Source organism: Topomyia yanbarensis, chromosome 2 (assembly GCF_030247195.1).
Source record: "Topomyia yanbarensis strain Yona2022 chromosome 2, ASM3024719v1, whole genome shotgun sequence".
NCBI lineage: Eukaryota > Metazoa > Arthropoda > Insecta > Diptera > Culicidae > Topomyia > Topomyia yanbarensis.
Genome location: NC_080671.1, coordinates 461145066 through 461157967, shown reverse-complemented (window position 1 = coordinate 461157967; position 12902 = coordinate 461145066). Strand labels below are relative to the sequence as shown.

General features: G+C 41.3%; 1 protein-coding gene across 6 annotated transcripts in view; it reads left to right on the top strand.

The window, feature by feature from the left end:
* LOC131686007 (uncharacterized) overlaps positions 1-12293 on the top strand; it is an 83372-nt gene extending 71079 nt beyond the window's left edge. For all 6 annotated transcript variants that reach the window (XM_058970105.1, XM_058970103.1, XM_058970101.1 and 3 more), the window contains exon 4: positions 11347-12293. In XM_058970105.1, coding sequence (XP_058826088.1) covers positions 11347-11452 — 106 coding nt within the window. In that variant the 3' untranslated portion in view covers positions 11453-12293. The remainder of the gene's footprint in view (positions 1-11346) is intronic.
* The last annotated feature ends 609 nt before the right edge of the window (positions 12294-12902 follow it).

Genomic DNA, 12902 nt, shown 5'->3' with positions numbered 1-12902 from the left:
GGTTTCGTAAATTTTACACATTTAATGTACACAGCACGAATGTTATCGTTCATAACGATTTTATTTTTCGTGAATTAAACGAAATGTTTTGTTTATTTGAATAAACGTTTGTGTATATTACGAACGATTTCATTGCTGACACGAATTTATTTCGTTCATCTTAGGAAAGTTTTCGTATTCATTAACATGTTAGCATTAGATGTTTAACAACGGCGACTTTTTAACTAACTAAAAGGATCGATCTGGCAAAATCGATTTTATTTCAACCTGCTCACCTCTATTGGGGACTAGAAAAATTGCGGTGTGAAGTAATGGCCGCATGATGAACAAAAGTTTTCGTAAATTTTGCATATTTAGTGTACATTGCAGCAATGTTAACGACATTATTTTTCGTGAATGAAACGAAATGATTCGTTTATTTCCTTAAATGTATATGTATATGATTAACGATTTTGTTGCTCGCACGAATTTATTTCGTTTATCTTAGACAGGTTTTTATTAGCCTATTATTGTTTTCAGTCGATCTTTTGGGATCGATGTTTGATAACATCGACTGTTTTAATTTAAAGAAAGCGTAAATTTTACTTACTTAGTTTACATTGCACGAATGTTATCGTTGATAACAACATTATTTTTCCTGAATGAAGCGAAATGTTTCGGTTATTTTAATAAACATTTATGTATATTACGAACGATTTCGTTGGTCACACGAATTCTTTTCGTTCATCTTAGAAAAGTTTTCGTATTTATTATCGTCTTATTTATTCATTCGATCTTTTGGGATCGATGTTAGACAACACCGATTTATTTTAATTAAAGAAATAGATCCGGCAAAATCGATTTTATTGTGGTATCTAGAAATGGCCGCTTGATGAACGAAGGTTTTCGTAAATTTTACTTATTTAGTGTACATTGCACGAATGACGTCGTTGAAAACGACATTATTTTTGTGAATGAAACGAAATGTTTTGTTTATTTTAATAAATGTGTGTGTATATTACGAACAATCTCGTTGGTCGCACGAATTCATTTCGTTCATCTAAGAGAAATTTTCGTATTTAATAGCATATTATTTTGACATTGCTCCTGCAGAGAAAAACTCAAACTTATTCAAACAGAACCAACGAGCAGTTCGCGATGGCTCAACTGAATCCGTACTGCTCTGGATTCTGGATCAAATGGAAGCGAAAGAGGTTTAGGAAATCTTCCTGAAACCGGCGGACACGGATTAGGCTACTAAATAGTCAGACCGAGACCGTCGTGATGATTCACAATTATCTGACGTATAGCGACAATGACTCCATATTCTACCTCCATTTAAGCTCCTTTGACGTTGACGGTTTGACGAATGGTGCTCGTAAATATTATAAAGACATTCGTATATAACAGCAAACAATTCGTTTGCCTAATGAAGCCATTTCGTAGTAAGCCAACGAAAGTCGTTTCGCGGTTTTCACGAAAAACTCGTAATTAAAAATAAAAGAGTTTCAATAGAACTACGAACGATTCATTATATGTACGAAAAATTCGTATATTTATGAAAATTTTCTGTACGAAACTAATTCCTAGCGATTTACGAATATATTCTAGCCGCTTGCTGAACGAAAGGTTTCGTAAATTTTACACATTTAATGTACACATCTTCAACAGATTCTCCGGCCTGTTTTATATAACAATTAGTACATTTGAACAATCGCATTCAGCCTTTTTCTAAAATGAGAAAAAAATGGGGTAAATCGGATACACAAGTTTCGTGCGTTCCTTCTAACTATCTTTAATTGATTTTCCGGACTTTTTATTATAATAATAACTACGCCGTATTCGACCTCTTCCCTAAATGTAAAACCTAGTTTAACTTTAATCTTGAATTGTATGAAGAATACAGAGGGAAACGGGTTCACATATTTCATGCGGCCATTCTGACTATCTGCAATCGATTCCCAGGACCTTTTTACACAGTGGCGGCGCTAGGCTTTTTGTTGTTCCATTTTTCTATTCTATTCTAACCTTTACACAGCCAGTATTGAAAAGCATCCTGGAAAACAGTGCCGTTATTCTGTACTATGTTTTTCTTGTCAACATTAAAATTTGAAGCATATTTTCATATGTCGCAAATATTAAAACGGTCAGGCCTACTGTGTAGAGTTGGTTTTGAAGTTATTTCAAAATTAGACGGCAATTAAATTATTAATTAGGGGGTGGGGTTAAGTCAATGATCTACAGCTCCCTAGTGTCTCTCTATCTCCCTGAAGGTTGGACACCAACTCGATTAAAGTGTACACGATTCGTTCGTTTTACCATTTTATTGTTAGGTTTTTACGCGAAAGATGTTCTCAACGATATTATTCAGTTTGGCTATTTTTGGGGTCTCGTCGGTGGATTAGCTAAGTGAGAACGGTGTTTGAACCACTTTAACATACTCGGCAGCCTATCTAACAGAAGTGGCGTTTAAGTTGTCGACTGTTGCCAGTGCTATACCGACTGGGCTATACTATCTCACGAAGGGCCCGGTTGAGCAGCATGTATATAGCTTTAATCGAGAGGCAGAGCCGTAACGTGCGGTTGGCCAGATTGGACCCCGCCAATGGCGCCAACCTTAGGGTGGCGCTAAAATCTTGATATGCTTTTTAAAATAAGTGAGGTTTAGTCATGAAATTAGTCAGGATAGAAGTATAATTACCAGATACAGTCGTGATTCGCTGGTTGGACATTGTTTAACTGGACCGCTTTTTAGTTGGACCTCCGCTAGTAGCACCATTGTCCAACTAAAAAGCATCTGAAAGCCAACATCTCATGTCAATTTTATTTTGACAATCTATCAATGTCAATGTCTTGCGGAATATTAGAATACTTCGCGGACTATCTTTGATCCGAAAGAAGATCGGATACGGTCGAACCCAGTTAAATTTGTTTGATTTTAAATGGAAGCTCGGATCTTTGACGACGAATCTTGTTAGACATCCATCCACACTTAATATAGGGTAGAGTGCCAATATTTATGGTCCTCCTGAAATTTCAAAACGAACACACCCCAAAAGCCACCACCCTACCTTGACAAAAAAAAATCCTCATATAAAATTTGAGCACAATCGAAAAACAATGTAATGAAGCATCGAGAACTGGTGTAATGTCTTTGTGGTACAAGAAAAATAGTTTTGAATTGAGTTGGGACTTGAATTTGGAAATGCAGTTTTTATTGTTTTGTGTGTCTCTTAGAAATCAACGAAAAGTCGAAATCTGGTGCTAATTCGAAAAAAAAGTTTTTCGATTTTTATTTGAAAATCTCAATTTAAAAATTAAACAACTTTTGCCAAAATATTTTTTACGAGAAGATACAAGATACATAGTTTCATGCAGTTTGGCATAGAAAATTGAAAGCAGCCTTTTCAATCCTCAGTATCAACTCAAATCCAGAATTTCATAAAGTTTCATAAAGGCTACCTTAAAACGAAATTCACGGTGGCAGTAGATCTCGACGTTTCATTACATCCTAAGACATTTAGCATAAAAAAATCGCATTGAATTTTTGAATATTCTAAGGGTGTTTTTTCACTGATGAAAATTTTTGCATGTTGGCCGTTTTGCGTTTTTGTTGAGGTGCGTCCGGTTATTAAATTCGATGATCACCTGTTTTCCATACTTACACTCGGATATACGGTCGTCTGAATAGATGCTCCCTCCGTCGCCTTCAAACACCTAGCGTCAACTGATTTCTTAAACATTCAGTAAAAGATTTGTGACAGAAATTTACATGATTTTATCAAACATGAATTAAATAGGGAGTAGGTTGGCCATTTCCATGTACACAAATTATTATTTGAAGGTTCCAAATCCAAAGTAAACACCAAAGGGGCGCAAAATGAGACTCCGCCAAGGGCGCCAGAAGACCACACTACGGCTCTGTCGATAGGTTAGAGTTTATTTCGACATCCATTTCACCTTGAGGAGAATCATTGTCAAGGGAAGCCATTTTTGCTTAGGCCTAGAGCCTAGTGCAGGATAATAGGAGAGACGACAATGGGGAATATAATAAAGCTTCTACGAGACGGAGATGATAAAAATATAACCTTTGTAACGGATTAGTGAACTTGGGGCTATATTGCGTTACACTTCACGGACTAGAAAGAGCGTCTAAGCGATCTGAGAATAACCGTACGAATGAAAACTCTTCTCTGTCCCTCTCTATCAGCAGATGTGCCGAACAGAATTTGACAGTATTTTGACAGCTGGCTTTTAGGCCCTAATCATGTGTTACCCGAGGAATCTTCGACTTAGTTGAAAACTTTATTAAAATAACTCAATTCAACTTTATTAGGAACACATTTAGGGTGCTTGCCAAACATAATAGATTTAAAGTTATTACTGGTTGCTAATTGCGCCGAAATTCGTATTCAATGTGATATAGAAGGCGTACCAGAATCTTGTACATGCTTTATACAAATTGACATTTAAAAATCCTAATGTTAATTCCTTTCTATATCTCCTAATACTTGTTTTTTTTTTTTCAATTTGTTTATTTGATAAGGCACGTATGCGTTAGCTTAAAGGTGCCATTTTTTCATTGTTTTACATTTTGAATTTCTTAAAACTAGGGGGTTACACATTTCAATATTATTTTGTTTTATATAATGAAACTAAAAAAAAACTTTACAGCTAACTTATACATATAAAAGAGGGTATAATATAATATTCGTAAGATTTGGGGAACGGGTCATTTTGTGTGTTCTTTGTATTGTAATTCACTTTATGATTTTTAGAAGGGAGTTTGTAGGAGAAATTAATTATTAACTAAGCGGAACATTTCACAAGCTTATTAACTAGAAATAACTAGAGAGAGTGGTTCAAGATTAAGGGGAATTAATTAGGGCTATTTAAAAGTAGTGGTACTGTTGTGCATTTCTTAACGAGATTAAATATTGATCAACTAAAACTAGAAGATAGGGGGGCACATAAGTTTTGGGAAGATATTCAAGGGGAGAAGGGGGTGAAGACATACATCTGTGTATCAGAGACATGGGAGAGAGGGTGGACAAGGCTGAGGGGGGGGGGGGGGGTGAGATATAAACTTTCAGTTTCCGGCATCAGGAATCAACGGCCAGGATTACAGATTCGAACGGATGCATCAAGTATTGGGACGCCGGGCGGTTTTCCTCGAGTCGGCAGGGGTTCCTCCAGACGATTTCGTAGTACGGCTCAGATACGGATCGGGAACACATCGCGTTGCGCGTGTGATGTTGTACTGTAGATCTCGTGTTGTTGGTTCATTCGACAGATGTTTTGTCTCGTCTTGGAGTGGTATCAAACCATCGTTGGGGTACGGTAGTCGGAAGAGGGCACTTCTGGGAATGATAAGAGAAAAGATAGGGGCATTTAAATTTGGATATTGATGGTTTTGAGGAACGTGTATATAAGGGACATGTAGAGAATATCGCGGCTTGCTAGTACATCTCGAACCGGGACATTGGGTGATCTTCCTCGGGCCCGAAGGGAATCGAATAGTTGAGATCTGGCAGAACAGTACTCGGCGCATACCAAGACAACATGTTCGATTTCGTGATAACCGTTGCCACAAGCGCAGATACCGCTATCCACGAGCCCAATACGCCGGAGATGTGCGTCCAGCGTGTAGTGATTGGACATGAGCCGAGACATCACGCGAATGAAATCCCGACCCACATCCATCCCTCCGAACCAAGGTTTCGTCGATACCTTAGGGATTATCGAATGTAGCCACCTTCCCAGTTCACCATTGCTCCATGATGTTTGCCAACTTTCGAGGGTTCTCTGATGAGTAATACTGAAAAATTCGCTGAAGCTAATTGGTCTTTCATATATGTCACCTTGTAAAGCGCCCGCCTTAGCTAAAGAGTCCGCTTCTTCATTACCTGGAATGCAGCAATGCGAGGGAACCCAAACTAAGGTAATCTTGTACGATCTTACAGATAAAGCACGCAGGTGCTCCCAGATTTTCTTCAGAAAATATGGAATGTGCTTTCTAGGTTTCATTGAACGGAGAGCCTCGATTGAGCTGAGGCTATCCGAGACAATAAAGTAATGATCGGTGGGCAAAGTATCAATGATCCCAAGGGTATACTGAATAGCAGCAAGTTCTGCGACGTAAACTGAAGCAGGATCATTGAGTTTGAATGAGGCGGTGAGGTTTTGATTGAATATACCGAAGCCAGTGGAGCCGTCGAGGCTTGACCCGTCGGTGTAAAACATCTTGTTGCAGTCGACTTCTCGAAATTTACTATGAAAGATGCTTGGGATCACTTGCGGACGTATGTGATCCGGGATTCCACGAATCTCGTCTTTCATGCATGTGTCGAAGAATACAGTTGAATCAGAAGCATGAAAGAGATTGACACGGTTGGGATAGTATGAAGAAGGATTGATATTTTGTGCCATGTAATCGAAGTACAAGGACATAAATCGGATTTGAGAATTGAGCTCGACAAGCCTTTCGAAATTTGCAATTACTAACGGGTTCAAGATATCGCATCGGATGAGCAATCGATATGAGAGTTCCCAAAATCGATCTTGCAGCGGAAGGACGCCCGCCAGCACTTCTAAACTCATCGTATGTGTCGAGTGCATGCAACCCAAAGCAATACGCAAACAACAATATTGGATTCGCTCTAGTTTGATGAAATGTATGTTCGCAGCGGAGCGGAAACAGAAACTCCCGTACTCCATCACCGACAATATTGTTGTTTGGTACAGCCTGATCAGGTCTCCTGGGTGGGCACCCCACCATGTTCCGGTTATTGTACGGAGAAAGTTGATCCTTTGCTGGCACTTCTGTTTCAGATACCTAATGTGACACCCCCAGGTTCCTTTAGAGTCGAACCAGACCCCGAGATATTTGAAAGTTGAAACCTGAGCAATAGTTTGACCCATTAATTGAAGCTGTAGTTGCGCTGGTTCACGCTTCCTTGAAAATACGACTAGCTCAGTTTTCTCCGTGGAGAATTCGATACCTAGCTGGAGGGCCCAAGCAGACAAATTGTCCAAGGTATCTTGCAATGGTCCTTGCAGATCGACGGCTTTGGGACCTGTAATAGAGACCACACCGTCATCTGCAAGCTGCCTTAGCGTGCAGGAATTGACAAGACATTCGTCAATGTCATTCACGTAAAAGTTATAGAGAAGGGGGCTTAGACATGAGCCCTGGGGAAGACCCATGTAGCTAATTCGTGATGTCGATAAATCACCATGCGAAAAATGCATATGTTTTTCAGACAGCAAGTTTAGCAAAAAGTTGTTTAGAGTCGGTGAAAGACCATGCTGGTGCAGCTTCTCAGAAAGAATTTTGATAGAAACTGAATCAAAAGCCCCCTTTATATCTAGGAAAACTGATGCCATCTGCTCTTTGCTAGCATAAGCCATTTGAATTTCTGTTGAGAGCAACGCAAGACAATCGTTCGTCCCTTTGCCTTTGCGGAAACCAAATTGTGTATCTGACAGTAAGCCATTTGCTTCAACCCAATTATCGAGGCGAAACAAGATCATTTTCTCGAACAACTTTCGGATACAGGACAGCATCGCAATCGGTCGATACGAGTTGTGGTCGGAGGCCGGTTTTCCTGGTTTTTGAATGGCGATGACCTTCACTTGCCTCCAGTCATGAGGGACAATATTACCCTCAAGAAACTTATTAAATAAATTCAACAAGCGTCTCTTGGCAGAGTCTGGCAGATTCTTTAACAAGTTAAATTTGATTCTGTCTGGCCCTGGGGCTTTATTGTTACATGATAAGAGAGCAAGTGAGAACTCCACCATCGAAAACGGTGTTTCGTTCGCGTTATTGTGAGGGGACGCGGCGCGGTAGATCTTCTGTGCCGGGGCGGAATCCGGACAAACCTTTTTGGCAAAATCGAATATCCAACGGTTTGAATATTCCACGCTCTCATTAGTACTGTTTCGGTTTCGTAAGCGCCGGGCCGTACTCTAAAGAGTGCTCATCGATGTTTCTCTCGTTAGTCCGTCGACGAACCGGCGCCAGTAGCTACGTTTTTTGGCTTTTATCAAACTCTTCATGCGCGTTTCCGCCATCGCGTACTGTCGGTAGCTAGCTGGCAGCCCGTCGTCCCGGAAGGTCTTATACGCAGCGGCCTTCTCCGCGTACACGTCTGAGCACTCTTTGTCCCACCATGGATTGGGAGGACGCCCGCGTGAGTTCGCGTCTGGTATGCGTTTAGTCTGAGCTTGAATCGCGGTATCGAGAATCAAGCCAGCCAGGAACCCGTACTCTTCCTCCGGAGGAAGCTCTTGAGTGCACTCGATTTTGTCGGATATCGCGGACACGTAACTCTTCCAATCAATATTTCGTGTGAGGTCATACGAAACATTGATTGTATTCGGTGGCCCTGAACCGTTAGAAATATTAATTACGATTGGCAGATGGTCGCTGCCGTGGGGATCAGAGACTACCTTCCACATGCAATCTAACCGCAGCGATGTCGAGCAGAGGGACAGATCTAAGGCGCTCGGTCGCGCTGGAGGGACAGGAATCCGTGTCATTTCACCCGTATTCAAAATAGTCATATTGAAGTTGTCGCAAAGCTCATGGAGTAGGGTAGATCGATTATCGTCATGAAGGCAACCCCATGCCGTGCCGTGGGAGTTGAAGTCACCTAAAACTAGCCTCGGTGCGGGGAGAAGTTCCGCAATATCGCAAAGCCGTCAGTGGCTAACTGAGGCTCTAGGGGGGATGTAGGTGGAAGCAATGCAAAGGTCTCTGCCTTTTATTCTGGTTTGGCAAGCGACAACTTCAATGCCTGGTGTCGAGGGGAGGTCGATCCGATTGAAAGAATAGCACTTTTTGATCCCCAAAAGTACTCCTCCGTAAGAGTCTTCTCGATCCAAGCGAATAATATTAAAATCGTGGAAGTGTAGGGTTATTTCTGAAGTGAGCCATGTCTCGCATAGGGCAAATGCATCGCATTTCATATTATTTAGTAAGATTTTAAACGAATCGATTTTCGGGATAATGCTTCTGCAATTCCACTGTAGAACAGTGATTAAATCCTTGACCTCGTTCGATGAATTAGCCATCGAAGGATACAATCGCTGAAAGGAGGGGCCATTTCGCAGTGAACTGCATCAAGAATGTTTTTACTGCGGGGAGAAATCTTATTAAGATACTTTTAAGGGGGTCAGAAATGTTCAACGCTGTAAGAATACGGTCCACAATGTCAGAGAAATTTATTAAGCCAGCACTGTTTTCTTTCTCTGGCTGAGATATGGGAACACTTGGGGTTTTTGATGTTCCTGGAAGTGCTGGGAACTCCTTTTCTGAGCTCAGGTTACTGAGACCGGGAGCGACTTGCTTCGGTTTTGCACCAGTACTTCCTTGAGTAATTATTTTAGGGGGACCATGAAGAGACACCTTCTGGCCTTTACGACGAAGCTTGGAAGAGGAAATGTTCTTCCTTTTTCTACTACTTCTAGGCACAGCAGAAGATGTTCCCTCCTGGGGTTCATCACAGTCGCCTTCGTCAGTAGACAAGTTGGTATAGATGTTCGTAGAGACAGGTGGCGTAGCTATCTTAAGCATTTCTGCAAAAGATCGCTTAGAGCGTCCCTGAAGGAAACGCTTAAGATTTTCCTCGCGCTGTTTGTACGCGGGACATGAAGGGAGATCATGTGGGTTTCCCCCACAGTAGACACTTTTCGGCATCTCTACCACAGGAATCATCCGCATGATTCCCACCGCATTTCCCACAGCGGGCTTTATTGCTACAATGGGAGGCTGTGTGTCCCAATTGTTTGCAATTAGTACAGTTCATGACCCGCGGCACAAAGAGGCGAATAGGTAGACGAACCTTGTCAAAGAGGAGGTAATTGGGCAGGGCAGAGCCGGCGAAGGTCACCCGATAAGAGTCTGAGTTGACGTATGTTTTCTTCCCGTCAGCTGCGACTGATGTTGAATGCAAACGTTTGCATTCCAGTATCTTCACTGGCTTAAGCATGGGGTCTTTGAAACAGCCAGTCCCATATTTTAGCAGGTCCTCGCAATTCAGACTCGAATCGGAAACGACCCCACTGACTTCAACCCTGCTAGCTGGAATATACACCCTGTACTCCCTCGTAAAGGGCTCGTAGCCAGCAATATCGTTTGCCTGAGTTGAACTGTTAACCACCACCCGAAGCTTAGCAGGGCGAATTTTCGATATTTCTGTCACGGCCGAATACCGATCCGTCAGAACTCGAGAAATCTGCAACAGATTCAAACACTTTTTTTCTTTGGTCCGAAAGAAGATCACAAATGGCCCGGTGGCCGTGCTCGGATATACCTTGAGCCGGGGAGCCGATTTTATTTCGACGTCCATCTCACCTTGAGATGAACCGCCGTCAGGGGAAGTCATTTTTGCACGGGCCTATTGCCCAGTGCACGTTATTAAGACAACCAAGAAGGGGAAACGAAAACTAATACTTAGCTTGTGTACGTAACGGTATCCAGACGGCTTAATAGAAGAACACTCTTTCACTTCACTGACCGGCTAACGGTACTCAGAAACAGAAACACAAAAGAAGGGAAAAAATACTGAAACCTCAACTAGGCGTAGAGTGTGCAAATAACCTTGAACGCGGATTAACACTATTTGTCGCTATAGAGTGTACGGACCGATGACAAAAGACTTCTATCTCGACTGAGTGCTCGATAACGAATGACCTACTACTTGTTGAGATCCTTTTTCTCTCGCGTTATTACACACGTCCAGGTCGACATCGATACTGTTCTACTCATGGAGGAATGTTCTTGTTTGTTTTTTGATTTGCCGGTTACGATTGTGTATGCGTCTTCTTTGGCGTTCTTTTCTTTTCGTTGGTGGGTTTGTCTGGGTTGGCGGTGTTGGCTGTTGGTTTACAGGAACTGGGCGCTGTTAGGATTTGATGGGTATTCTTCGCCGCAATGATTGGCTTACTTATTGAACTTTATCAGAGGTTAACTACAGGCGGAAAGCAATTACGTAGGGAGGTTAAGATCCATTTCCACTATTAATAGCTGCTCCATATTACGAATCGTACGGTCTAGCTCAAGTTTGTCGAAAGTATGATATTGAACCGCAGAACCACTTTCACTTCGTAGCCGATACACACTGATAGAACATATTCGTAAATCGCTACGAATTAGTTTCGTACAGGCAATTTTCATGAAACATACGACAAGATGAGAAGGTAGACTGAAGTTATGACAATTTCTGACAGAATAAATAAATTACAACCAACTGCTGATTATCCGATATAGTTAATGTAGCAAAAAAATACATACCATAGGCATAGTAAACCCTAAGGTCGCGAATAAATTATGAATCTCATTAATCAAACATCTCATTCTAGGATGCATCCAACGCTGGGAGCTACTCTGACCAATCACCTATCGGAGGTAACCGATGCCATCCGGCAGCACGACTGCGAGCGATTTGTGTGTCATCCGCGAGCGTAACGAGCGTCGCACGAAATCGCTACCAAATCGCCGGCTGGCGAAGAGAAAGGAGAATAAACCCCATCGAAACAACAGCGGTTAGAAGAGTGGTTAGGCAATTACCGATTAGGAAGTTTTTAGGGTAAAAATCCGTACTACTGCGTAAGTGTTGATTTCAGAAGGTAGCGCCAGTTTTTATGCAACTATCGCAGATATGGCGCAACGAAGGAAGCCAAGACCTGACTATCACTGTATTTGAAATGCCAAAGGATGATTAGGAAGCGGGAAGGGGAAACGAAATTTCCATTTAACTTTAGATTCGAGACAGTATCATACGTTGTAGTGCCTTTAGTATACCTAAATTAGTGAAGCGCAGCCGACCTGGAACTCGTGTTGACTTAGGATTATGAAGTAATATAAAACTAGCTAACTTATTTGCGTGGCGACCGTTTTCCTCTGCTAATGAGGGAGGAGAAAAAGAAAGTGACAAAATGACAAATCTCGCATATTTATTTCGATTTTACCTAAATTATGTAAACGATTATTTAATTCATAACTTATTGACGGGGGCTCGTTTGATGTGCGACCTTTCAATTACGGACTGACCAGTGCACAAATCCGTTGAGCACCTTTATCGGAATGGGGAATGGCACATTTTGTCACGATGTGGACACAGACGGACGGACACGTTCCGAGACCAACAGAGACAACTTTGAGAGTTCTTGGCTGCTAAATAGGTATGTTGTAGGACGTACGATCATTAGCAAATAATAGAAATAGTTTACTATACGCATAAATATATGTAATCTTGTTTACAATAGAGAAAAAGATAGAATACTATTGTGATAAGAAAAATGACAGGTTGGAGGAAATATAGACATATACGTGTAGAATAATAGTTTAGGTATGTTTTCGTTTTCTGACTCACTCAAAACAATGATGACCACCACGACGGGATTTTCGACCTATTCTTTTCACATTTTATTCTGTTTGTCTTGTCTTCTATTTATTCATTTAATCAATTATAGGGGAACCCGGGGCTATTCGGACCTACCTAAGCAAATCACCCTTTTAGGTGGATAGAAGTGAAGAATTTGTCGGTCAAAGGTCCTAATCGTTAGTTTGAAACCAGCCATAAAAGTTCATTTACACCACTCAGTGGTAGCGCTAGCCGACGATTTTCAAAACTCTATGTTTTTCCATCCTTTTACAATGCCCGTCATTTTTATTTTATTTTTTACAATATTTATGTTTACCTATGAAATATTTATTAGAGGAACTCTTTAGGAAGAAAAAACATAAATTTTGTTGCAAAAACTTATTCTGGTTAGCTACAACTGTCGATAGGCGCATCATGTATTTTCTTTACTGTGGCGTGTACAATCGTTTGCATGGCCGCTAGCCGCTGAACGGTGTTTGATGGAATAGGGGGTCCGAATAGCCCCGTACGCTCATTTCGCACAACAGTGGT